This window comes from Cavia porcellus, unplaced genomic scaffold (genome assembly GCF_034190915.1).
Source record: "Cavia porcellus strain 051 isolate PalLab524CR breed Dunkin Hartley unplaced genomic scaffold, mCavPor4.1 scaffold_40, whole genome shotgun sequence".
Classification (NCBI taxonomy): Eukaryota; Metazoa; Chordata; class Mammalia; order Rodentia; family Caviidae; genus Cavia; species Cavia porcellus.
This window is the reverse complement of record NW_026947523.1, coordinates 437,989-462,831: the sequence shown is the minus strand read 5'-3', so window position 1 is coordinate 462,831 and position 24,843 is coordinate 437,989. Positions and strand designations below refer to the sequence as shown.

The 24,843-nt window shown below is 51.7% G+C and overlaps 2 protein-coding genes and 1 pseudogene across 8 annotated transcripts in view; 2 read left to right on the top strand and 1 right to left on the bottom strand.

Annotated features, from left to right (window-relative positions):
• Ppp6r2 (protein phosphatase 6 regulatory subunit 2) overlaps window positions 1–22,998 on the top strand; it is a 91,968-nt gene extending 68,970 nt beyond the window's left edge. For 5 of the 7 annotated variants that reach the window (XM_013153667.2, XM_063243686.1, XM_063243685.1 and 2 more), the window contains 19 exons: window positions 665–730; window positions 5,375–5,487; window positions 5,767–5,880; window positions 8,334–8,460; window positions 9,547–9,699; window positions 12,088–12,303; window positions 13,573–13,637; window positions 14,567–14,682; window positions 16,232–16,317; window positions 16,799–16,879; window positions 17,254–17,348; window positions 17,567–17,624; window positions 17,913–18,037; window positions 18,281–18,441; window positions 19,231–19,387; window positions 19,492–19,580; window positions 20,366–20,558; window positions 22,540–22,752; window positions 22,832–22,998. In XM_013153667.2, the coding sequence (XP_013009121.1) occupies window positions 665–730; window positions 5,375–5,487; window positions 5,767–5,880; window positions 8,334–8,460; window positions 9,547–9,699; window positions 12,088–12,303; window positions 13,573–13,637; window positions 14,567–14,682; window positions 16,232–16,317; window positions 16,799–16,879; window positions 17,254–17,348; window positions 17,567–17,624; window positions 17,913–18,037; window positions 18,281–18,441; window positions 19,231–19,387; window positions 19,492–19,580; window positions 20,366–20,558; window positions 22,540–22,752; window positions 22,832–22,880 (2,277 nt within the window). In that variant the 3' untranslated portion in view covers window positions 22,881–22,998. Of the gene's footprint in view, window positions 1–664; window positions 731–5,374; window positions 5,488–5,766; window positions 5,881–8,333; window positions 8,461–9,546; window positions 9,700–12,087; window positions 12,304–13,572; window positions 13,638–14,566; window positions 14,683–16,231; window positions 16,318–16,798; window positions 16,880–17,253; window positions 17,349–17,566; window positions 17,625–17,912; window positions 18,038–18,280; window positions 18,442–19,230; window positions 19,388–19,491; window positions 19,581–20,365; window positions 20,559–22,539; window positions 22,753–22,831 lie in introns of those variants that run through there. The other 2 variants (XM_063243687.1, XM_013153676.3) reach the window with 2 other exon arrangements.
• On the bottom strand, window positions 2,458–2,779 carry LOC106027934 (cytochrome c-like). Its single transcript, XM_063243689.1, has one exon. It carries the CDS (start codon window positions 2,777–2,779, stop codon window positions 2,465–2,467), a length of 315 nt encoding a protein of 104 aa, XP_063099759.1. The 3' UTR covers window positions 2,458–2,464.
• Window positions 2,784–4,277, top strand: LOC111757082 (small nuclear ribonucleoprotein E-like; annotated as a pseudogene).
• Window positions 22,999–24,843: the final 1,845 nt, after the last annotated feature.

The following is a 24,843-nucleotide window of genomic DNA, read 5'->3' as shown; positions in this document are numbered from 1 at the left end:
GGTGCTGACATTTACAATGCATGACATACACATAAGCCGCTGTTAGTAACTCCTAGTGGGAATCCTGCACAACTACATCATACAGCCTTTACTTGTGTAACTTTATTCAGTTTTCAGAGCAGCCCTGTGGGTCAGTTTTCCACCCTCAGATGAGTCTGAGATACAGGGCACCAAATGCACCAGAGGAGCCAGGTTTGCCAGCTCTGCCGTACCCTGACATGGTCACACTGGGCCTCCATTGCCCTTGACCTTGAAGAATGTCAGCTTCAGCCTTTACTGCACTCATATAGCTAGGCCAGGATCTTTCTGCTCTTCCTGATCCCAGAAAGCCCTGCTACTACAGAGAGCTGCAGCATATCTGGCTTCCACATTCAGCTTGGCAACAGGGCTCATTTCTTTGGGCCCATCTGCACCCTGGGATTCTGAGATGTGTCCCAAAGAGTGTGTGCACCATTAAGATAAAGAGAAAGTGGTTCACCCACTTAAACTCTTTCAGGCACCCTTAAGAATTCATTTACTGTGTTCTCTGGGTCCATTCTAGGTCAGGCAGAGCCTGTCCTAGGAAGCCTGGGTGTGTGGATTTCTGCTATACCAAAGGAACATCTCTACATTTAGTTAGGTGTGAGCAGAGATGTTGATGGGCCTCCCCCCACTCTCTTTTCAGTGGCTTAATGAAGAGAAAATCATCCAGAGACTTGTGGAGTTGATCCATCCACATCAGGATGAAGACGTGAGTCTCACAAAGCTCATCTGCTTGCATTAAAGCCTGTGTTTGGGCTGTCAGAGCACTTGCTGCTGCTAAGGTGAGGGGTGGGAGGCAAGTTGCTTCTCTCCTCTGAGGGCAAGTTGGATACATCTTTTCCTTTAATCGTGTTTTAACATCTTGGAAGGTATTTGTTTGCTTACTTATTACTAAAAATTAATGCATAACAGAACTGGGGGTATAGCCCAGTGAGTACTTGCTAGTGTGTTCCAGGCCCTCTGTTTGATTCCCAGTAGTCTAAACAGAAATGAAGCAGCATAGGATTTCAGTGTGGCAAGTGATTACTTCTTGAATTTTTGGATGAGATCAAGTATAATGTGGCTAGTGAGGACTAACTAGCCCAGCCCCCAAATTATAACACATGTATAAAAAAATTATTACATATGTTTTATAAAAAGTCTAGCTGGGCATGGTGGCTCACGTCTGTAATCCCAGCACTCAAGAGACTGAACAAGAGGACTGCTATGAGTTCAAGGCCAGCCTGGGCTAGTGAGTTCAAGATTCACTGTAGTTTTTTTGAGTTAGGGTCTCACTGTGTAGTTTAGGTTAGCCTTTAATTCACTGTGTAACCAGGCTGACCTGAAACTCATGGAAATCGTCTTGCCTCAGCCTCCCAAGTACTGGAATTACGGTGTGTGCCACCATGCCCAGACATTCTGCTCTTTAAATTTGAATGGGGTCAGCCTACATGAGGAGAGTAGTTGGCTGGGGACCTCCTGGAAGCTTTCTACTGTAACTCCAGAAACATAGAAAGTGATCTGTGGACACAGAAGGAAAAGGCATCTTCAACTCAGGATCTCCTGCTGAGCCATCACAACACAGATCTCTTTGCATGTCAGATGCAGAAGAGTTATCTCATACACCAGGTGAGCTGGTTAGGATCCCAGCTGGCTCTCTTCTGGCTCTCTTCTGCTTCAGTTTGGTTCTGAATCTAGTTGGAGTTTGCTTCAGGTCCCACAGGTTGAGGGTTTCATCACGAGGACTGCCTTCCTCACTTTTTTTTTTTGAGAAATACTAAATATTCCTTATTTCATATTATGCATATACCACACTAAAATACCTTTAAGTAAGTAAAAGGTAACACTTTTTAGATACAGGGAGTTCTAATTAAATTGGCATAGTCAAGACCAAAAATATAAACATTGTTCCTTGTCTTCAACCACTCCCTTTAACAGGCTAATAAACACAAATTGAAACAGGGGAATCTTGCTTGGTTTTGAGAATGAAGGATTTCCCCAGTATTCTCCAGTAGTTACATAAATCTAAATATAAAACCAACCTTCAATAGGTTTTGGGATGGCATTCTCAATCTTTATGAAAAGACAAACATTACTAATCAGGTCTAACCATGTATTTAGAAAGGAAAAACAGTGATAGTATTTATTGAACTGGAATTGTTATCAAAACTTGAGGGGCTGAGGATTTAGCTCAGCAGCATAAAGTGCCTGCCTTGCAAGCAGGCAGTCATGAGCTCGATCTCCAGTACTGATAAAAAGGGAAAAGACAAAAAAAAAAAAAAAAAAAAACCTTGAAAAAATCCATTTAACTATAAGCCAGTTTTCCCTAAATCAGGACTATGCAACAGAAATATTCTGCCAGCCACTCATGATTTGAATTCTGATGTATGAGATCTGTTAAATTATGGTACACATAAAAAAGCTATGAGAAATTTCTGGTCTATAATAAATAAGGCAGTGACTATTATTCAGTAGTAGCCTTTTTGAGGTAAGCTATTAAGTCTTCCCTTTCTCCCTTCTTGTTGCCAGTGAAGATCATTTTTGTTGCAGGGACGTATTTCTTCAGATTCTCCAAATACTCCATCAATATATTCCCTCCCCAAGTGGTGCCTTTGTTCTTGTTGGCATCTGTGTAAAATAATCCAGGAGCCTGACTTGTCTTCCTCCCAAGCAGAGCATGGGGATTCGGTCTAGTCTTGTGCTTGCCTCCCTTCTCAACCGTGTGGCACTGGGCACACTTCTGTACAAAAATCTTCTTGCCTTTCTCAACATCACCCATTTTTAAACCTGCTACAGCTTCCATGCCAAGTGGTCACTGCTCTTTCCTAGTTACCACGAGGAAGGTTCCAGTTTAGAAGCCAGACATCTGGCTCTTAGCCCAAGGACACATGAATCCACAGCTAAGTACCAGCATTGGTCCCTCACTTTTGATACCAGTCACAAGCCTCAGGTTTTCTTCCCTGTGCTTCTGACTGGCTGGCTATAAATCAGGCTTCCTTGGTTTGATTAAATTGCTTGAGAGGCAAGAATTTAAGGAAACACATATCCTGGTTTATTATAAAGTTAATACAAAGGGTAGAGATGAAGAAATGTGTAAAGCAGGGTATTGAGGAAAGGGTCTGGAGCCTCCATCCCTGCTCCGGTGTGGCCAAAGGACCTTCTCCCTGCTCCTGAAGCTACCTAATCCCAACGTCTGGGGTTTTTATGAAGACTTTAGAGTGTAGGCATGATTGCTAATAGAACAGGAGGGGAAGCCCAGCAAGACTTCCTGCTCAGATTCCTTTTGGCCTCTCTGTGCAGCCTTCTTCCTCCCAGGGCCTGGTGCAGGATCCCTCTGAAGCAGGAGGGTTTTGTCATATAGGTGGGTCAGGGTCATGAACCAGGAACTGTGGATGAAACCCAAATATTCAAGCCAGGGATGGCAGCACACTCCTGCCATCCCAGCACTTAGGGAAAAGGCAGGAGCATCACAGCAAGTCTGAGGCCAGTCTTGGCTACACAGTGAGTTCAAGGCCAGCCTGAACTGGCCTTGTCTCAAAAATACATTTGAACTGTAGCATCGTAGGTGACAGCATGGCTGCTTCTCTCAGCTGCCTCACTGGTCTCTGTGGTAGTCACTGGTGAGCGTTTAGTTATATCCCGAGAGGCCTATGTTTATGCTTTGGGTGTATTTACACACACACACACACACACACACACACACACACACACACACACTTTCTGATCTCAGCAGTTTTGAAAACGTTGGTGTCAAGGAAGTTGCCGTTAGAGAGAGCGTGGTGGTTGGTGTGACCTTTGTCAGATTGCACCACAGGGGCCAGGGCCAGAAAGTGCAGCATGTGAGAGTGCAGGCCATCAGCCTCATCCTCAGGTCCTTGCAGAAGCGCTCCCGGATTCAGGTGTGGCTGTATGAGCAAGTGAGTATGCAGACAGAGGAGCTGTAGTACTGGTTTGGATGAGTACATGAACCTTGTATTCAATGATGCTGAAGAAATTCATTCTAAAACAAAGTCAAGAAAACAACTAGGTCAGATCATGCTGAAAGGAGACAATATTACTCTGGTACAAGAGTCTCCAACAAAAAATGATCAATGAAAGCCATGAAGTGAGGCAATGGCAATTATGGTAATATGTAAGAAAGGCAGCTGATTAAGTGGGAGTATTTGTAAAACGTTTGTTCATATTGTTTTACTACCCTTATGTTTTTACTGGAAGCCAATAAATGTAAGGTGGTTTTTATTTTTTAAAAAAGTAAAAAAAGAAAATATTGGTGTCAACTCATGTCCAAGGTGTTCATTATTGCCTGGTCACTATTTGTCCTCTGACAGCCCACTGGGCCAGCCAGACGGTTGGGAGAGGCTGCGTTGGCTTCTGTAGGAAGCAAAGAGACCACCTTGTCTGAGATTCACTCAAGGTGTGAATGTCATGGGTTGACTGCCAGAGACAGCTGGCTGTTGTCCTGTCCCTGAAGTAGGCTTACCGCAGCGCATGTGCCAATGCTTGGGGAGTCGGGTGCATTTTTTCCTGGGTCATACTGTGCCCCCACCGAGTACCCCACTGTAAGCCAGTGAACATTTAAGTCAAGGTGGGGAAGGGGCAGTATTCATGTCTCTTCAGGAAAATTGAGTTTCCTCTTTTCTCTGTAGCAGCTTTCCTATTTTTCCTTAGTTCACAGGACTCATTCTGAATAATAGCAGCTACTTATTAAATTTAAAATATACTCTGTTTCGTATATTTCAAAACTTGGGTCAAAGCTATAGAGTAACGTCTGTGCAGTGTATTTGACCATTTGGGGCCCCATTCTGAATACACAGTGGTCATGCAGTGTAGGTAAAGGAAAAAAACTAACCAGATCTCTATTTTTTCTTTCCCCAATACTGAGGACTGACTCAGGGGCGTTGTGCTGAACTACATACTTGGCTGTTTTTTAAATTTTTATTTTATTTTGAGACAGGGTCTTGCTAAGTTGCTCAAGTAAGACTTGAACTTTATAATCGTTCTGCTCCAGCCTCCCAAGTACTGGTACTAAAGATGCGTACTAGTGCCCAGCTCAAGTCTACATCTTTCCCAAACTGCTTTGAAATGAGCCATTTAGTTTGTGTAGAAAACTGCCTCCGAGAAAGTTTTTTTTTTTTTTTTTTTTTTCTTTTTCAAGACAGAATCTTGCTCTGTAGTTCAGACTGCCCTTGAACTCACACGTACCCCAGGCTGGCCTTGAGCTCGCAAGGATCCTCCCTCCTCAGCCTCCCAAGTGCCAGAATTATAGGCACACATTACCACACCTGGCCTCCTCCAGGAAAATTTGAATCTGGCAGTGGGCTGGTCTTGCTGCCAGCTGTTGGTGGCTGAGATATCTGTTTCCCTGTCTTTGCAGAGGCAGTCAAATGCTTCTCAGGCACTGTGTGACATTGTCAGGCTGAGCCGAGACCAGAGCAGTCAGCTGCAAGAGACTCTGAAGCCAGACCCCCTTCTTGTAGCACTGGAGTCGTGAGTACTGGGGAGGGGGGGTCCCGCTGTGGGCCTTGCTCCAGACCATGGAGATGTGCTGCAGCCCTGCTGAGCTCCAGGAGATGCGACAGTCACCTCGGCTTCAGAGTCTGATGAGCTCCCCAGTTCAGAGCCCAGGCAGGGTCTTGAGTCCCCAGCAACACAGGACACTGCAGCTCTGCCTGGAGTGGGGCACTGGGGGGTCCTCCATGGAGGAGAGTGTCGCTGTGTCACATCTGTCTTCTCTGACAGGCATTGACCTCTGTGTGTGCCCGACAGGCAGGACTGTGTGGAGCAGCTTCTAAAGAACATGTTTGATGGAGACCAGACAGAGAGCTGCCTGGTCAGCGGAATGCAGGTGCTGCTTGCCTTGCTGGAGCCACGGCGGGCTGGGTGAGCTTCTCCCTGGGAAAGTGACCCAAGTTGCTCTGATATTGCAGGACATGGGTGCCTAGAGAATGGCTGGACTCTATGTCTTTGATTATATTTTGGTTATACAAGTAAAAATGTAGGGGCCAAGGATTTAGCTCAGTGACTTAAGCACCTGCCTAATAAGCGCAGTCATGAGTTCAATCCTTGACACACACACAAAAAAGTGGATAGCTGCCCCTGGTTGCAAAGGGCAACATTAGCCAAGTGTAGTGATACCACCTATAACTCCAGCTCCTCAGGAGGTTGATGCAAGGGGATCACAAGTTCAAGACCAATCTGGGCTGGGGATGTGGCTTAGTAGTAGGGCGTTTACCTAGCATGGGCAAGGCCCCGGATTTAATCCCTAGTGCTGGAAAAAGAAAAGGGAAGAGAAGAGGTCAGCTTTTTGTTTGCATCCAAATCTTTGCTGGCTCTCACTATGAGCATCGTGCATTTATATGTGTGTAGAGTAAGCTAGTTTCCCAGCACTGCTCCAACAGATCCTTGTAGCTCACTAGCTGCGGGGGCTTCCACTCTGACATACAGCTATATTTTCATGTGTTTACGGTATCTCCCATGCCAGGGCAGGATCTCATCTTTGTCTTTTAAATCAAGTGAAGATGCGTACTCATCTGTCTATGAGCCCCGAGTCAGGCACAGGGCCATCCTCCACCTTTTTTCTCACTCATCAAGTGTTGTTTGAATGCCTACCATGCTGCTCACATGGGGGTCCTAGGAAACAAAGGTAACTGAGATGTGGCCTCTCTTCCATGGCTCCCAGTTGGCCCAGAAGGTCAGCTTGTGGACAGTAGTTCTGCTGTATGGAAAGCACAGTAGTCAGGTGCCCGGGAGGCAAGTTCACAAGGTCAGGCTGTTAGATGGTCCTTGCTAGTCAGGGAGCATGTTTCTCAAGAGGCTCCAAATAGAGATAGTCTGGAGAGTGAGAGGGTCCTGGTATGATGGGTAGAGACAGGTGGAGCTTGTGTGGCGGCACACCTGTGTCGTGACTCTTGGGGAGGTTACCACACTGGCTATCCTCAGGCACAGTTATCAGAGCCTATTGAGGCAGAGGCAGCAGAATGCAAGTTCTCAGCCAAGACAGGGAAACAGCAAGAGACATAAATTTGGATGAAAGACTGGGTTCATGGAGGATATAAGATCTCTCCCAGATACCAGGCAGAAACCTTTGGAGATATTTGAAACGGCTTTGAGCATGCACAGGGGCAGTGCCAGAGCCATTGAAAGTGGGATGATCTGAGGTCACTTGTGCACTGCAGACTACAGACAGCAGTGTGGGGACTCAGCGGCCCATGAAGCCCTTGCAGGTCTTGCTCTCAAGGAGGCATGAAGATGGTGGGTGCTGTTTTTCTGGGTGCTTGCTCAGGGCCTCCCCTGTGGGGCAGTGGTCTGATCTAAGATGACTGCAGTTCCATTATTGCCGTATGCTAGGGGGAACCTCATCACCCCTGGAACTCATAGCTTATGTTTTTTCCCTTTAAAAAGAGAAAAGACAAGAAATTGGCTTCATATTAGTAGTGAGATTATTCCCTCTTTCCTTCCCTCCACCATATATAGTTATTAGTTTACTATCTAAAAGTAGAATTATATTCATCAAGTAGAATATTGATTTATCTTTATAAATTCAGGGAACCATGGAGAGACAATATAAGTTAGCAAAACAGATAAGCCAACTGTTTCTCTGTTTTTTCTTAAATCCTTTTATGTATTTAGAATTTTTTCTTTAGCAGTATCTATTGCTTTTATTATTGGAAAAATATTTAAATAAATATCTCACTTAGAGAAATTTCCTTGAAAAACCAAAGAGATAATGTGACCAGTCTGTCTCCTACTTCTTGGTTTAGGCCTGGAGACACCAGTAAATATTTTCAAAGCAAGCCCTACTAGGGCCTAGGGGGAACAGGGCAGTGAGCCATGTGCTACCACACCCCAGCCCTGTGATCTCAGTTGTCAGCTGGAAACATTTTCCTAAGGGTGCCTTTTTTTTTTCTTCCTTTCCTTTCCTTTCCTTTCCTTTCCTTTTCTTTTCTTTTCTTTCTTTCTTTCTTTCTTTCTTTCTTTCTTTCTTTCTTTTTTTTTTTGTCTTTTTGAGACAGGGTCTCACTGCAAGTTCAGGCTGGCCTTGAGCTCACTTTGTAGCCCAGGCTGGTCTCGAACTCACAACGATCCTCCTGCCTCAGCCTCCCGAGTGCTGGGATTACAGGTGTGAGCCACCATGCCCCGATATGTGTCTTTCTTTTCTCTCTCATGCCCCAAGTCATGTTGGACATCTCATATAGTGTCATTCTAGAGATTTCTTTTTGAGAGAATTAAAAAGAGCTCTTTGTGAAAGATAAGTTGCATGTTGGCAAGGTGTGTGAGATGTGCACATGGCATAGTGCGTCTGCCGAGGCTCCATCTGCCGTTCTCATCCACAGGACAGAGGGTTTGGTAGACTCGTTTTCTCAGGGACTGGAAAGGTCGCACGCTGTCAGCATCAGTGTCCTGAATGGCATTGAGCCACGGCTGAAGGACTTCCACCAGCTTCTTCTCAACCCACCAAAGGTAAAGCATCATGAACCACTGCTGGAGCCTCTAGAGACACAGTAGGATGAGGTGGAATGCAAGGAGAGGACCCCAGAGTGACCCCCAGTGAAAGTGCTCTACCCTGAACATGCTGATAGGTTTGAGAACCTATCAGGTAGACACCCAAGACCATCCCTTTGGATGCCCTCCCTTCATCTCTTAATAGCCATCTCTTCCTCCATGGGGAGAAGGGGCAATGTGCAGCTACCACAGGCCCAGCTTCCATGTTGGGGGCACCTAGCCAAGGGCTTCCAGGCTCCTATAGGAGCCAGGGATGACCCCAGGGAAGCCCTTCTCTGCCAGCAGCTCTGGGTAGTGCTCGGATCATACTGAGGAGGATGGAGTGCAGAGGCCCTGAGGCCCTACTGCGGCCAGGGCCCCTGTTTCTCTGGCTCATGTCATAGCCACTCTTCCCAGATACAACCCTATCCCTCTTCACTGGTGTTTTGCCTTAGCACCCACTCTACCTATGACATTCTTACCAACTTGTTTACTGTCTGCCTTTCCCACTGGCAAGCAAGCTCGCTGGAGGTAGGGATTCTATTTTGTCAGCCTGTAATACTCCGCTAACGAAAACATAGTTGTTATGGTTGTGTGAGGCATCAGAAAATAACCACATCCAATCTGATGAGGGGAGCTTTCCCCTCCTCTTGAGTGTTTTGGGAGTCTGTTAGCTCAGAGTGCTGAGGCCATGGCCTCAGAAGGAGCTCAAAGCATTCTCAGCAAGGTGTAGTTCTGGGGCTTCTATCTGTGGCAGGAGTCTTCTCACCCTCAGATTGGCACTGATGACCCCACTGTGGACACATCTCATAGCCCTGCAGGCTCAGACAAGATTCCTTGAGCTTCCTACCTTACTCCCTCTGTCAGCTTTGAGGGGAAATGTAGGTGCTTCCCTCTGTGGACCCCCTCACTTCCTCTTGCAGGCAACCCTGCCTTGAAGAACCCCCATGTCCACTCCCTACTCCCTCAAGCCTGGGTCAGATGATAAAGCAGTGGCTGTGGCCCGTCAGCACTGGCCATGCTGATCCCAGGGTTCCAGCTGGGTGGTGCCTCCTGTGTTTGCAGAAGAAAGCAATCCTGACCACTATTGGAGTGCTGGAGGAGCCCCTGGGGAACGCCCGTCTGCATGGTGCGCGCCTCATGGCTGCGCTGTTGTACACAAACACACCCAGCATCAACCAGGAGCTCTGCCGGCTCAATACCATGGACTTGCTGCTGGTGAGTGGGCACCTCAGTCAGCCCTGTGTGTCTGCATGTGCTATGCATGAAAGATACACAGATGTATCGGGCAAGACAACAGCAAGGTCCATTGGGGCCCCTGAAGAAAGGTCTGCAGCACAGTGATACGGGTTCCACAGACGCTGGTAGAGCACACAGAGCAACAGCCTGAGGCTTGCAGGAAGCCACCCTCTACCATGGAACTGCCCTGACCAAAGGGCAGATGTCCCATTCTATCATCTCCTTTCTCATATTCTGACTCAGATAGGAAGGACACCTCAGCTCTTGAATAGAAAATGTTCTGAGCTAGGTGCAGTGATACATACCTGTAGTCCTAACTACTGAGGAGGCTGAGGCAAGGAGAAACAGAAATTTAAGACCATCCTGGGTAACTTGGCAAGACCCTGTCTCAGAAACAAAAAGGGACAGGAATATAGCTCAGTGGTAGAGTCCTTGACTGGCATGCCTGAGGCCTGGCATGTCTGGGTTCGATCCCCAGCTGCACAGGGGAGAGACATCTTGTTATCCACAGGAGAAAGTCATCCTTGAGACAGTCAAACCCATAGGCAATACTCCTCCATCTGTCAGAAGCTTCCCAGTGGCCTGTGGGATGCTGTGGGTGCCTGCAGAAAGGAATAGGTGGGCACAACAGGCAAGCAGCACAGGCTGTGGCAGCAGGGTGGACAGCAGGTGTCAATCGAGGGAGCTGTGGCCCAAGGAAGGGGTGCTGACAGAGGCGGTGCCTGCAGTGAGGACTGGCAGCAGGTAGCACTGCCACTCTGCCCTGCCCTGGCCTCACTCTCAGAAGACTGGGACCTCCCACAAATGTTCCCAGAATGAAGATGTTCTCTGGGGCAGGACTTCAGGGTGGTCACTACTGTGACTAAAATCCCAGTCTGTACCAGGGAGCATTTTTAAGACTCAGTTTCCTGTTTTACTCTTCAAAATAATTTTCTCTCAATCTTTTTTATTTTTATTGTAGTAAAGTATCATAAACCTTTGCCATTACTATTTAAGAAGTTTCTCCTTTGACCAGACAGAATGCTAACTTTCTATTCTACCTTTTCCCGGTTGCTAGAAATATCCATTCTACTTTTTATTTCTGACTTTGACTATTCTAAGTACATTAAATAAATGGAATCCATGGTATAGCAGGCGACTATTTTTTTTGAGACAATGACTCACCAAGTCCTAGAGTTGCCCAAGCTGGGCTCCAGTTTGTGATTCTCCTCCTTCAGGCTCCCAGAGTGCTAGAATTATAGGTGTGCACACCCCACCTGGCTCACTTCCTTCCTCTTAAAGTAGAATGGTGTACCATTGCATCTATTGAGCACATTCATCGTTGGACACTTAGGTTTTCCCCCCTTTTTTTAACAATAGAAAATAATCCTGTCATGAACACAAGCAGGGGTACAAACATCTGTCTGAGCCCTTCGTTCTGCTCCTTTGATGTGTAGCAGGGTGGGACTCCAAGGTCGTAGTGGTCCCTTGATGGCTTCTTGAGGAGCCGCCCTTGCATTTGATAGCAGTTACTCCCTGTGCATTCCCACCAGTGAGCCCTAAGGCATCCAGAACCTTTCCTGGGCTTCAGCCTGTGCTGCCTGGATGTGGGCTACCTTGGGCTTGTGTGGACATGCACCTTAGGCTCCCTGCCTGTGTGCTGCTCATCTTAGGCATGTTCCATATGTTTGAGGGTTTAGCATGCTCCTAGTAACTGATGGAGCAGGTATAAGATATAGAACTGAGGAATAACAGAAAAATGTCACAACATAACATGTATAGTATAAAGTAGGTTTTAGAAAGAAATATGTAGCCTTTTAAAGATTTACACGAGAGCTGGGTATAGTGGAGCATGCTTGTAACCCAGCACTCAGGAGGATGAGGAAAAAGGATTGCCCATGCTGCATTGTGAGTGAGTCCCAGACCAGCCTGAACTGCCTGGCACCACCCTGTCTCAAAAAACCATAAAAGACACAGCGATCTGTGTACCCATGTTTAGAACAGCACAATTTGTGATAGCTAGATCTTGGAAACAATCAAAATGCCTGTCGACTGAGGAATGCATAAAAAAGCAAAGCAAAACAAAACAAAAACCATAAAAGGAAGGCAGGCAGGCTCTCTGGCTTACACTGGAAAAGACCAAAAAATTAATGAATTAAGCCTCTAACTTAGAGACAAAAGAATAAACATGTGGAAAGTAGAAAGAAGACAGTGACCTGGGTTAGAGCAGAAGTCAGTGAGGCACACACAAAGCAGCAGGTGGGAGAGTGAAGGGCTCCTCTCGACACTCCCTTGAGATACCTAAGAAGCTAGGTTCAGGAGCAAGTCTCCTTGCCTCTTGTTTCAAGAGGAGGCTGTCTAAGAACCTTCTGTCCTCTGTTTACTCAGGACTTATTTTTTAAGTACACCTGGAATAACTTTTTGCACTTCCAAGTGGAACTGTGCATAGCGGCTATTCTCTCCCATGCTGCTGGAGAAGAGAGGGCAGAAGCCGGTGGATCCGAGAGCAAAGTGGAGCCTCCACAGGGAAGCGGGAATGGGAATAGGAGCCTGGAGACCCCCCAGCCTGTTGCAAGCCTCCCTGAGAACACAATGGTGACCCACGTAAGTTCAGAACAATGCCCTGCTCACTGCTGCAGACGGAGCTCTGCTTGGACCAAGACCCTTTGGGATGTTGGCCTGCCACCTGCAGCCAGCACTCCCTGGGCCCCTGTGTTGTCCCTAACCCTCATAGGCACAAGGTACTGCTTAACTCGTGAGGATACTGACTGATGAGAAACATCCACGTTTACCAGGGTCACAGAGCAGAGCTGGTGATAGGAGAGGAAAAGGTGGCCAGAGGGAAGGCAGCTGTGTGCACGGTGGTGGCAGGCTGCAGCCCAGCAGGTTCTGGACACTCTCCCCTTAGGGCTGGGCTCCTGACACTGCATGAGCAGACTGTGAGGAAAATCCAAATGTCAGATTCTCACATGAGAAAGCTTTCTGGGACTCTGCATTTTAGAAATGGGCACATCAGCCCTCCCTCTGACCCGTCTCTCTCCCCGCCTTGAAACTTCCAGAGAGCTGTGCTCTCACTGCCTCTCTTCTCTGGCTGTGTGGGCCCAGAATCTGCCTCTTAGGTTCTGGCTGTTGTTAGCATCGAGCTTTGTCCCTGGCAAAGAGCAGCTTTCGTGTTTGTTAAGGAAGGAAGCAAGGAGAAGTTTGGTATTATGAGTGCAGAGAGGTTATCTGAGCTCAGACCCATTTGTCACTACTTACTGAGGAGGGGTGGATTGCTGGGGGACAGCATGGACCACACTGTGTATGTGAAGGAGGCAAAGACTTGGATAGGGGTGCCCAGGTTTCCAGTCAGAAGCCTCACAGGAGTCCGAAGTGCTGCAGGTGCTTTCTGTGTGGGGCCGGGAGGGTTGACACCAGAGAGGAAGAATCCAGGGCCTCACCCCCAAGGCCTAGTTGATAAACGGCCAGAGGGAAGGTGGTTTCCATGATGAGAGTGCCTGGTCTTGGGGTAGGATAGGGAGACATACAGAGGCTGCATAGACCAGCAAGGGATACCATGGTGTGGCTGGGGGGCCCTGAGACAAACATTCCAGACATAGGCAGCAGCATGTGCCAGGGCCGGGTAGTGACAAGGTGCACAGGAGCCCCACTGCTCCCTCTAGACAGAGGTGGAGGCAGAGGGACTTGGAGGTGAGGGCCATTCCAGGGTGCGGGAGGACACAGCGTGTGAGACTCACGGTCTTGGGAGGTACCTGCCTCTGGAGTTTGGCAGGGCCCACAGAAGTGAGAGCTGATGGCCTGGTTCACTGTCATGGCTCTGGGGAGGAGGTGCATCCCCTAAGGCCCCAGTTCACCCAGTCTTGTTCTCCACAGCTGTTCCAGAAGTGCTGCCTGGTACAGAGGATCCTGGAGGCCTGGGAAGCCAATGACCACACACAGTAAGAACCTGGGGACTGCCCTAGTGGTGTGGAGTGCAGAGCTTCACCTCATAGGACCCCACACTCAGTGTGACACATCAGGAGTGTGTGACATGGGAAGTTACGAGAAGGGCAGATCAAGTAACGAGTGGCTGGACAATGGTCAGGGGAGAGGCCTTACCCCAGGAACCCACATGGTTCCTCCCCAGTCTGTTTTAGCCAACCAAGCCTTGCATACTTCTGAGCCCACATTTCTGGTCTTCCCAAGGATTTGGGGCACCTTGTATCACTTGTCAGAACTTGCACACAAGGCTGCATTTTTTAGTTTTTCTGTGTCTTTTACATAACTGAGTCATCCTTCAGGTCAGGAAGCAAGTCTCACATGTTGTCTAGGGTCCAAGCAACTATGGAACAGTGTGGCTCTGGACAATGGGGGGGGGGGGCTCACAGGAGCCTGACTCTTGGGTTTGGATCACGCTAGTCCTATGCAGGAGGTGAGCAGAGCCCCCCTCTGCTGTAGGAAAATACATCCATGGAGCAGCACCCAGTGCTGACTCTGTAGCCACTTGCCCTGCTCAGTTCCTGCTTTGCTGCTGCCCAAGCCAACTGGGCCTATGCCATGGGCCTGCCATCACAGTCTTTCTGTCATACACAAGCAGTGTCTGCCCCGTAGCACTTCTTGGTAAGTTTGGCAGGCCCACCAGTGGCTAAGCCTGCAGGGTATGGTAGGTGCTCCATAACCCTGAGTGCTGAGGTGAGGCTACTGAGCAAGCATTGAAGAGCCAGGCAGGTTCCCTGGACACTGATCTGGGGTTACCCAAAGAGGGCGAGAGACATGGAGGTGACAGAAGAAATGAGCATCAAGCACTTGTGTCACTTGGCCTTCCCAGCCACTGGTCAGACAAGGCCAGGGCTAGGTGGCCATCCTGACAAGTCTCTGTCACTTTCAGGGCAGCTGGAGGCATGAGGCGTGGAAATATGGGCCACCTTACACGGATTGCCAACTCAGTGGTGCAGAACCTAGAGCGGGGGCCTGTGCAGACCCACATCAGTGAGGTCATCCAAGGTGAGCCTGCACCCTCGTCACCTCTGGCTCTCCGTGGGTGCCACATACATGCTGTAGTTTCATGCTGTCCCACAGTGATCTCAGGGTGGGCCCAGTGGTCCACTGTGTGGGGCAGACATGATGGGATCCTGTTGACAGCCGAGCATATAGTGCAGGAGACTGGACCCTGCCAGCACAGTTCATGGGTCTGGCACTGGCACTCAGCAGCTATGAGCTTCAGGCTGTCCTGTGCTCATGGGCCACCGGAGCCAGGCCTAGTGCTGGCAGTCCTGGCCCACTGTCAGTTGTGCTCTGAAGTCAGCACAGCCAACAGTCAGTTAGGGAGTTTTCCTCATGTGAGCCTTGGGGGAACTCGAGAAACACAGGCATCCTATTCCTAGGAGCAGGCAGTGAAGAATCATACCCAGGGAGACTGACCCTATAGGGGGAAGATCCTGCTCTGGTCCCTGAACATGTAGGAGAGCAGCTTTTTTTTTTTTTTTAAGTGTAGGAAAGTTTATTAGAGAAAAGGAGTGGGGAGACAGGAGTCCCAAATGGATTACCCCCGCAGAGCGGCCTCTTAAGAAGAGCCTTGCCCTCATCGTGATGTTTTGCACCCCAGGGCACTGCTTCTTGGCCCTCTCAAGGGCTGAGCACATGGCCACACCCATGTCCTCACGCCCGGGGCTCTGTTGTCTGACCTGAGTGCTCAGGCTGAGCAGTGGGCAAGAGGCCTCCCAGCCTCCCCAGTGGGAAATGGTCAGATGGACAGGCAGGTGGCCTTGAGGATGCCAGGAAGTGGCATAGGCACAGTTGGTGTCAGTGCAGTCAGCAGCCTGAGGCCGTGGTAGCGCTCTGGCTGGAGCCCTGGCTTTCTTGGCCAGAGAAGATGGTCTCCCTGTGGAGGTTCACAAGGTGCTGCCTGGCTCCAGAACACAGGGCAGATGTGATGTGAGGAAGCTCCAGATGGCCCTCTGCCTCCATAGCCCCTTGCGAGGGTGTGGAGGCTGGTGGTCTGGGTGGGCCTCATGCTTCCAGAGGGGCAAAACAAGCAGAGTGAGGTGGAGGCCCACGAAGGCTTCCTTAGCATGAGGCATGTGGAGAGCTGAGGGAGCCCAGGAGTCTCTGTCACATCATCTCTCACCATTTTCGGATCATGAATCCCTGGGGCTCTGGCTCCTAGGCAGACCACAGATACACAGCCTGCAGGTTGTTGCTGAGCTTGCACTGTGATGGGACAAGGAGGAGGGTTGCTCTGCAGCTCGTGTGTTTCTGGACTTCTGTAGGGTATGCTTATGCACCAACAAGCAGTCAGAACTCTGATGAGGGTCAAGTCCCCATAAGAACAAGAAAGTACCCAGTATGCTGCTCAAGGCTGCTGTACCCCATCCTCAGTGTGGCCTCAGACCCTGTGGAAACCTCACCTAGCTATGCTGGCCTCTTCCTAGCTGCAAGTCCCTGGGTACAGGAGCTTGCCCTCCCTGGCCCAGGATGTGCCCAGAAGTGCTCCTGAGTACTCACAGTGTCCACATGGATCCTGAGCACTCACCAGGCAGCACTTCTCTCACAGGACTCCCTGCAGATTGCCGTGGACGCTGGGAGAGCTTCGTAGAGGAGACACTGACTGAGACCAACCGGAGGAATACCGTGGACCTGGTGAGGAAGCAGCAGCTCCTGTGGCATGTGGCCACAGCCGAGGATGCTGGCAGACAGATTGAAGAAGGGGCTGCACATGCCTGCTTGCCCACCCTACATGCACATGTGCCAGTGTGTCCATAAGCAGCTGATGCAGCCTCTGACTCTCCTGTGTCATAGTGGGACTGGCTCCCTGAGGGCCTCTGTGCAGAGCTGGTGTGGTCCTTGGTCCCCGCCCCTCCTACCTCAGGAACCATAGTTTGTCCAAGAAGAGCTTCCTGTGCCTAGGACCTGTGATGTGCCTTGGCACAAGAGAGGTTGAGCTGTTACAGGGCCTTGGCCTTGGCCTTGTTTGGCACTTTACAGCACACTTCCCAGGCTGAGATCTGGTGAACGCCAGGCTGGACCCCTAGGCTGGGCTGGGTGGAGTCTGGGACTCCAGCTGGGTGGGGTCAGTGTACCAGCCGCCTCACATGCCCACCCCATCTGGCCTGTGTTTTAGGTGAGCACTCACCACCTTCATTCCTCAAGTGAGGACGAGGACATTGAGGGTGCTTTCCCTAACGAGCTGTCCCTTCAGCAGGTGAGGGCGTGGCCGGCACTCTGCATCCTGCTGGGCCCTTTTTTGGAGCCCATGCCCTTGGTAGCACTTGGTCCTGGTGGTATTTCATAGTAGTTCATAGGAGAAAGTAGTTCATCCCTCAGTGTGTGTGGGGGAGAGGGGAGTCCAGGTGAGACCCTCCATGTCACATGACTTTGGCAAGTCCCCAGGGATACTAAACTTGAGAGAGTGAGGAAAGTGGCTCATACATGGTCGCTCTGAGCAAGCAGCCAGTGTACAATGGCTCCCAAGCCTGACGGCAGGAGTGTACAGCTGCTTTGCCAGAGCCACCTGGTGGCCAAGGAGCAGCCAACGAGCAGAGAAGGTCTGCTTCATGGTGGCATCCATTCTCCTAGGCATTCTCTGAGTACCAGATCCAGCAGATGACAGCCCATTTCGTGGATCAGTTTGGCTTCAATGACGAGTTTGCAGACCAGGATGACAGCGTCAAGTGAGCCTGGGCGTCTTGTGGCCTCGGTCTCTGGGAATAGCATGAGTTCCCTCCCTGCTGTGTGGACCCCTCAAGGCAGCTCCCTGTGGTCTTGTCAGGGGTGTGGCCTGGTGCCCCCTGAGGAGATGGCAGATGTCCACCTGCTGCTCCAGAGCACCCAGGCCTGCCACACCAGCACCAGCGAGGAGGCACTGAAGGCGTCCCCTTTGCTCTTGCAGTGCTCCATTTGACAGGATCGCAGAGATCAACTTCAACATTGATGCAGATGAGGACAGCGTGAGTGATGGAAGCTGGGGGTCATGTGGGTACGTCAGAGCCATTTGTCCAAAAGAGGGACCATGTGTGGCTCAAGACTGCCACATATGGTCCTTGGTTTTGGAGGTAGACAGGGCTGTGGTGGGCGCTGAGCGCCAGTGTATGTATGCATGTGCACGTGTGTGTGTACAGAGCCACCCACCAGCCAGGCAGGTCCCTGTCTTGGGAGCTGAGCCACACAGGGAGCCATGGGGGCCTTGGCTTCTCTAGGCACTGCAGAAACTTGTCTGTGTGTTTTCCATCTTGCAGCCCAGCACAGCTCTCTTTGAAGCCTGCTGCAGTGACCGAATTCAGCCCTTTGATGATGAGGAGGAAGAAGACATCTGGGAGGATGAGGAAACTTGCAGTACTTCCCGGGTGATGGCCAGAGCCAGGTGTGGGGCCCACCCACTGTCCAAAACCTGAGAGCAGATGCTTGACGCCAAGCAGAGCTCAGGCCCAGGGAGGTAGTAGCCCTTCTTTCTTAAGGAGACCAAAGCTGAGGCCGGGAGACAAGCAGTGCTTCTTTGTACATCCTGGGCTCACCGTGGGCCCTAAACCCTGGGCCTTCACTGCCTCTTCAGAGTCAGGTGTCCATCTTGGGCACCAGGCAGCTGACTGTGCCCATGTCCCTCCAGGTTTGGAGTCCCACACAGCCCAGAAAGCTGCTCTAAGAATGGCGTGGACTATGGAGGCCAGGACAGGAAGGCAGGCTCTGAGGCAGACAGGAACAAACCTGGAGCAGCGACCCCCCTGGCCCTTGAGCAGAATGAAGGCTTCTCAGAGAGTAACTCTGAAGGTAGTGCTGGGGCCCTGCAGGGAACTCTGTTTCAAGGACAGCACATGGTGCCTGGCCTGTGCCTCTCTGGGGCTCCTTTTAGAGATGCTGCATCTCCAGCTGCTCATGCCTAAAGCCTGCGCCCCCACCTGCACATACCTTTATTAAGTGTTCCCAGGACCAGCAACTTCCCAGCCGTTCTCCCACTGTGTTGGGTGAGGGATCTGCTTTGTGCTGTGCCCGCCACAGGATGGCTCCCACCAGTCCCCTCTGTTGTGGTCACTTTAGGCTGCACATGAACAGCTGGTATCTGCCTGGTCTCTTGAGGAAGGGTTGCCCTATGCCACCTGGACGCTGTGTGTCTTACCCCAGCCTGACTACCCTCAGACATGTTCAGCTGCTCACCCACCTCCTACTCCGCCTCCAGTGAGGCCTCTGGGTGGTACTGATGTGGCCAAGACATGGAGAAGGAAGGGCCTCTGAGAGCAAGAGTGTCCAGGACAGAGGTGGCCCTGTGCTTGGCCAATGTCCCTGCCTTGGTCAGAGTCCATCCTGGATTGGATGAGGAGGGACAAGGTAGGGTGCTGCCGGATCACTTCCAACACTGTGAGGCCTCCTAGAGGCCAGTAGGGGACTCTCAGAGGCCCTGCCAAGTACCTCATTAGCCGGTACATGGTATGTTTTTCAAGGCTAGTCTCTTCTCTAGTGGGGTGCTGCCTGCTCAGACACCTGCTGAGGCACAACTGGGTTCTGCTGTGCTCTGTGGAGCACGAGCCTTCTCAGCCTGACCACTGCATCTCCTTCTGACAGAGGCTGCATGGACAGCAGTCTTTGATGAGCCAGTGATCCCAGCGGCACCAGTCCCAGGAGCTGCAAGCGATGTGGGTTCTAGTGTGTGGGCAGCTGGCGCCTTGGCCTCAGAAGAGAAAGGCTGGGCCAAGTTCACTGACTTCCAGCCTTTCTGCTGGTAATAAATGCATTGGTGGGATGCAGGGTTGTGCCAGGAATTGCTGTTGAGGCCTGGAGCCCACAACCCCTGAGGACTTACCCTGTCCTTATACTCATTTGCAGCTCTGAGTCGGGGCCCAGGTGCAGCTCTCCTGTGGACACAAACCCCAGCCATGCTGAAAGTGGCCAGTGCCCAAGCCCAGAGAAAACCTGTAAGTAGGACCAGCACAGTTTACATCCATCCCAGTCTCCTGCTGGGCCACCTGGCCTTGCCCAGTGACCATGTTTTAGGCAGGCTGCTTCTACCACTGGGGTCAGTGGGAGTGGCCAAAGCTAAGTTACAGCCATGTCTCTGTGCTGATAGTGGACTGTGCCAATAAACACTTGTGGGGTTGAAACTGTCCAGATGGTGGAACCCTAGTCCTAGGGGTAAGGAGGAGCAGCAAGCCCAGGGGCTGCCTCAGAGCTGGGTTTGACCCAGCTGCATAGCCTCAGTCTGTAATCTGCATCCTGGGTTGCAGCATGGAAAGGTGTGGGGATGGGCCACTGGCAGGAATCTGACCTGGGGCCCGATCAAAGTTCCCAGCCCTCATCCTCCCATCCCTTGGCCAGACAAGCTTGAAAGCTCCCAAGCCCAGGCCTAGAGCTCCAGATAGAAGGATAGCTGCCGCCTGTCTCCTCTGTCCTGGGTGCCAGGCTTGAAAAAGATAGTGGCAAGGCCCGTGCAGCTGCGGGGAGCCCCTTCATGAGCCTTCCTCATCTGACAAGAGCACACATCTCCCTGTCTAGGGTGAGGACGCTGCCTATGTGGACAGCACAGCTCCTCGGGAGTTTCTGTGCAGAGTGTGGTGCAGTAATGTGCAGTGGGCCACACAGGAGGGGTTTCTGTCTCGTATGTTGTGTGCTGCTCACAGTGGCTTGGCGGCCCTGAGGCTGTGGCAGCTGTACCCTGTGGCCCTTCTGCCTTCATGAGCATCACAGCCTCCTTATTTTACAGTCGGTCCTGCCTCCCCTTGTGCCTGGAATGTGTGTGTCGCGAGGAAGGCCCCCCTGGTGGCCTCCGACAGCAGCTCCTCCGGGGGCTCTGACAGTGAGGATGAGGAAAAGGCGGCTGGCACTGCAGAAACTGTGAGCTCAGGCCCTAGCCGGGAGGCGCCCTCACCACCCAGGAAGGAGGCTGCTGCTGGCAGGTGTGTGGAGTGGCACACACCCTGGGTCCCTCAGTCAGTACACACCGTGACTTCAGCTCTCAGCTCCCCTGGGAGCAAGCAGAGGCCAGGCCAGGGCTCCTCCCTGCTGCTCTGGTGGCCTTGTGGTGTACACAGTAATACCTGTGCACTGCAGTGAGCTGGAGGGCCTGCTTTCTCTGTTGTGAGTGGCTGAGGAGACAGGCCGAATAGCTTGGGAAGGTCCCCCCCCACCAAATCGGGGGAGGGCAGCCCCTGCCATAGGAGCCCTGATTGCAGAGAACAGCTGGATTCTCAGGGTGTTGAGCCTGGGTTGCCCACGATGGTGGAAGAAGGGCACCTGCATGCCTGTGGGGCTCCTAACCTCACCTGCTGCTTCCTTGCTGGAGGACTATATAGACTACCTGGTGTGTGCCCACCTCTATGATGGCACCTGGCTCACTAGAGAGGCTGAGCGTGTCTCAAGACTGCTCACCAGGGCTCAGACCTGACTTGGCGGTGCAAGCAGCTTATAGGTGCCTCATAGCCTTCCCTAGGGCAAAGACAGGGACATCTTCCTGCAAGGAAGATCATCTCACCCCTGCAGAAGAGTCCCTGGAATCCATTACTGAACCTGTCCCCCAGCTTTGTGGGGGCCTTGGTGAACATGGGCCTAAGACGCTTGGAGCTGGCAGTAGTAATAGGCTGGGTCGCAGAACCTCCTAGTAGGTTCAAGGTACAATGAGGAGTGTCCCTGTGGCTGGGCCCCATCAGGAGGGGATGAGGTGCCAGTCTCCCAAAGCACTGTATTGAGGGGCGGTGCCTTTGTGCCCACTCTGAGCCAACTACACCTGTTGCTGTTTGCTCCCCATTACAGTCCCTGCCTCCTGCTGCCAGGATTGGTGAGGGCCCCCAGGCTGACTGCCCTCACAGTCCCACTAGCATGCAGGGGCCTCAGGCCTACATCCTGGCCTGCCCTCCCCGTCCCCTTTAGGTAGGGCTTCGCCTACCCTGGGTGCTGGAGGGTAGTGCTCAAACCACCCCCCCCAACAAACCTTTTAGAGCTTTCAGTGCACTGTGGCACACATGGCATAGGTTCACCACCGCTACCCGAGACCATGTCCCAAGGACCCTCCCTAGACAGGGAGCTACCACCTGCCCCAGGGCATGTGCAGCAGGGACAAGCACAGCCTGGGTTAGTGAGCCCCGTATACCTGTCAGTGGAGCACCATGGCTGGACTCCTTGGTTGAAGTACATGTAGGGTTCCTGAGTAGAATGACTTCCTTAGGGTTAGAATTACTAACGTTCTTCTATTGTGTGTATGTATGTGTGGGGGTATTGAAACAGGGTCTCAGTATGTAGTCCAGGCTGGCCTTGCATTCACTGTGTAGCCCGGGCTGGCCTCAAACACGCAGCAATCTTCCTACCTCAGCCTCCTTTAGGTTCTTCCCCTAGTGCTTCCTATAACCTGCTTACCTGCTGTAAAAAGTGTGTTATTTTACAAGGTAGCTCCCTTTTTCCCTGGCCATCTGTGTAAAACCTCCCATTTACCTATACCACTACAGTGATCCCAAGCCAGCCTGTGGAGGGGCTTTCTGCCCACTACTGCCACCTGGGTGCCCCTCCCTGGGGCAGATCAGGAGACCAGCCTCCACCTGCTGCTGCTGGTGGGTCTGGTTTTAGAATGCCTGCCTGCCTGCCAACTCTTTGCTTTGCCGCCCTTGCAGTGGCTCCATCACCCCTGTGCCTAGAGCAAGGTTAGAACTGAAATCACACAGAAGGGGTACCTAGGGCTTTGGGCAGTGTGGCACCTTACAGGGTCTGAGTGCTGCTTTGAAGGATGGAGGTCAGTGGGTGGGCAGCTTGTCCTGGTGTTTGGGACGTAAGGCAGCAAAGTTGTCTAGCTGGGCATGGTTTCTGGAACGGCCGGGGGCAAGTATGTGCTTCGGAGTCAGCAGCACTGAAGTCAGAGTAGCCCTAACTGAAGCCACCTCTGCCACCCAGGGCTGAATGTGTGAGCTGTACACCACCAGACTCTGCTGGCCCTGTGCCCTCCAAAGTGACTTCTGCATTGGCCATGGCTGTGTCCCTAGAGGCAACCATGGCCACCCCAGTAGTGTCTACTGCAATGGCTGAAGCCCTCCCTGCAGGGCCCATCATGGAGGTCACAACCATCCCAGCCCCAGTGGCCACCTTGGGGACTGTAACAAAGGACAGGTGAGCAGTGGGACAAGGCTGGGGTGGGACTGGAGGGCCCTGCAGGCCAAAATGCTCCAACCCTGCTCTGTTTCTGCAGGGAGACAGATGCACGGCCAGAAGGAGCTGCCTTAAATGGGCCTGTGTAACGCTGCTGCCACCAGCCATGGCCACCCTGGTCAGGCTGCATCCTTAATCAGAAAACTACCTGGTGATGCAATTTGGTTTTTTTAAATTTAATTTTAAAATAAATGCTGCATTGGTAAAGCTGGCAGTTGGAACCAGTCGGATGACCCAGCTTGCGTCTCCGCTGCCTGGCCAAGTCACTCAGTGCTGCTCAAGGACAGAGACACCTGGCTACCGCCCAGGTCCAGGCCCCACCACAGCAATAAAGTCTCAGGTTCTGACCACTGCCCACAGCAGTCAGGACAGCCTAGACCCTGAGGACCTGGTGGGCAAGAAGGGCATGGACGCCGAGGCTTGGTTTTCACTGATAATTTTTAACATACGCAGGAAGAACTGAGATTTTTGTACTTTGTACCCAGCTGCAGCACAGGATTTCCCCTGGCTCAGGGCAGAGGTAAGGGCCTGGCTTGGGGAAGACCTGACCCCCAACAGGGTCAAGAGCTGCTTTGGCTATGTGGGGTCAGACTCCAGGATCAGTCGCCTGAGGGCCCTGGGAGCTGGCATTGAACCAGCATGCAAATTCTGACTGCCTTAAAATTCCTCTGGGCCTGGCAGGAGTGGCCCTGTAGGCATGTGCCAGGTACAACTGGCAGGAACTGACCTCAGGAATGAGGAACAACCCAACAGGGTGCTGGGGTAGGGGGCACCAGGCTGGGCCCGTGTTGTCCTAGAAAGGTCTGAGCGTCTTCGATCTGCACCATTTCATGTTTTGAGATCATCTGACGGGGCACCCCAATAAAAGTTGCACCCTTCTTACTGACAAAACCTGTGTATTGTTAAGCTCTAGGCCTCGGTGCTCCAGCCTAGCAGGTGGGGTATGTCTTCCAGCACTTTTTCTGCCATCCCTTAGGTCTGCCCTGTGTGATGATGGGGCAGGCAGGCCACAGGTGCAGGGGGTCTCTGTGTTGAGGTAGACACTGAGCTTGGTGTTTTAAGAAGGAAAAGCTCCCGCAGAAGCCTAGAAGTTAAACACATGGACCAGGTGGGATCATGGCTGCTGTCTCTGGGATCCCTGCTCTTGCCCTCCTAGAACCCCAGGCTTACCTACTGGGAAGGACCAGCCACCACATGATAGCCAGAGGGGAAGCAGCCCCATCCTGTCCTACAGGCAATCAGGTGACTTCAGCTCATGTCCCAGCTCTCACCCATTACCCCAAAACATGAAATCAGACAGAAGGGGCTCTTGCTCTCACCTTAGCCCATGCCTTTGGTCAGGGTCTGTCTACTTGGCTCCAAGAGGCACCTAGGCACTTAGCACCCACTGTCCAACCTGGGAGGAGCGTGTGATGACGGTACAGCACTGAAGCTGAGTGGCTCAAGCCCCTGGTCTTCACTGGTCCCTCACCCTCACCACACTGTGGTTCATCTCCTAGCTAAGGGCAACCTCGGGCTTGCCCCACACCACCAGCCCCCAGTCTGCTCCCCAATGGCTACCACCCTTGGCATCCCTACCCAACACCCACTGCTAGCTGTGAGGTCACAGCAACCACAGGAGGGAGCAGGTCAGGCCCCAGCCCTCTGGGACAAAGAGGGCAGAGCCTCAAGATGGATGGGCAGGTCCTAAGGCGAGACTCCAGGGCATGGGCTAGGTGGGTGTCTATAGCAAGATTCTTGAGAACTGGAGCTGTCAGGCATCTAGGTGTTACCCTTCACTGCCAGGCAGTGTCTTTGCTGCCTTGAGGACTCTCAATCCCAGATGGCTTCCTGGGTTTGGCATTCATCCTGTAACCCAAGGCAATACCAGGAGGCTGGGCAAGTGACTAGTATCTTCCCCGTCTTCACTACACACCCCATTCCTTGCTGACCAGGGATTGGGGGAGCCTTCCTTGCTGGCACGGCAACCCATACACCACCCTGAGCTGGGAGAAGCCAGCGGCCTGATGAAGCCCCTCCCAGAGCAAAGCTGCCGTATGCCAACCCTTCACC

Coding starts and splice junctions, on each gene's coding strand:
- LOC106027934 (XM_063243689.1), bottom strand. CDS start 2,779: ATGGGTGATGTTGAGAAAGGCAAGAAGATTTTTGTACAGAAGTGTGCC.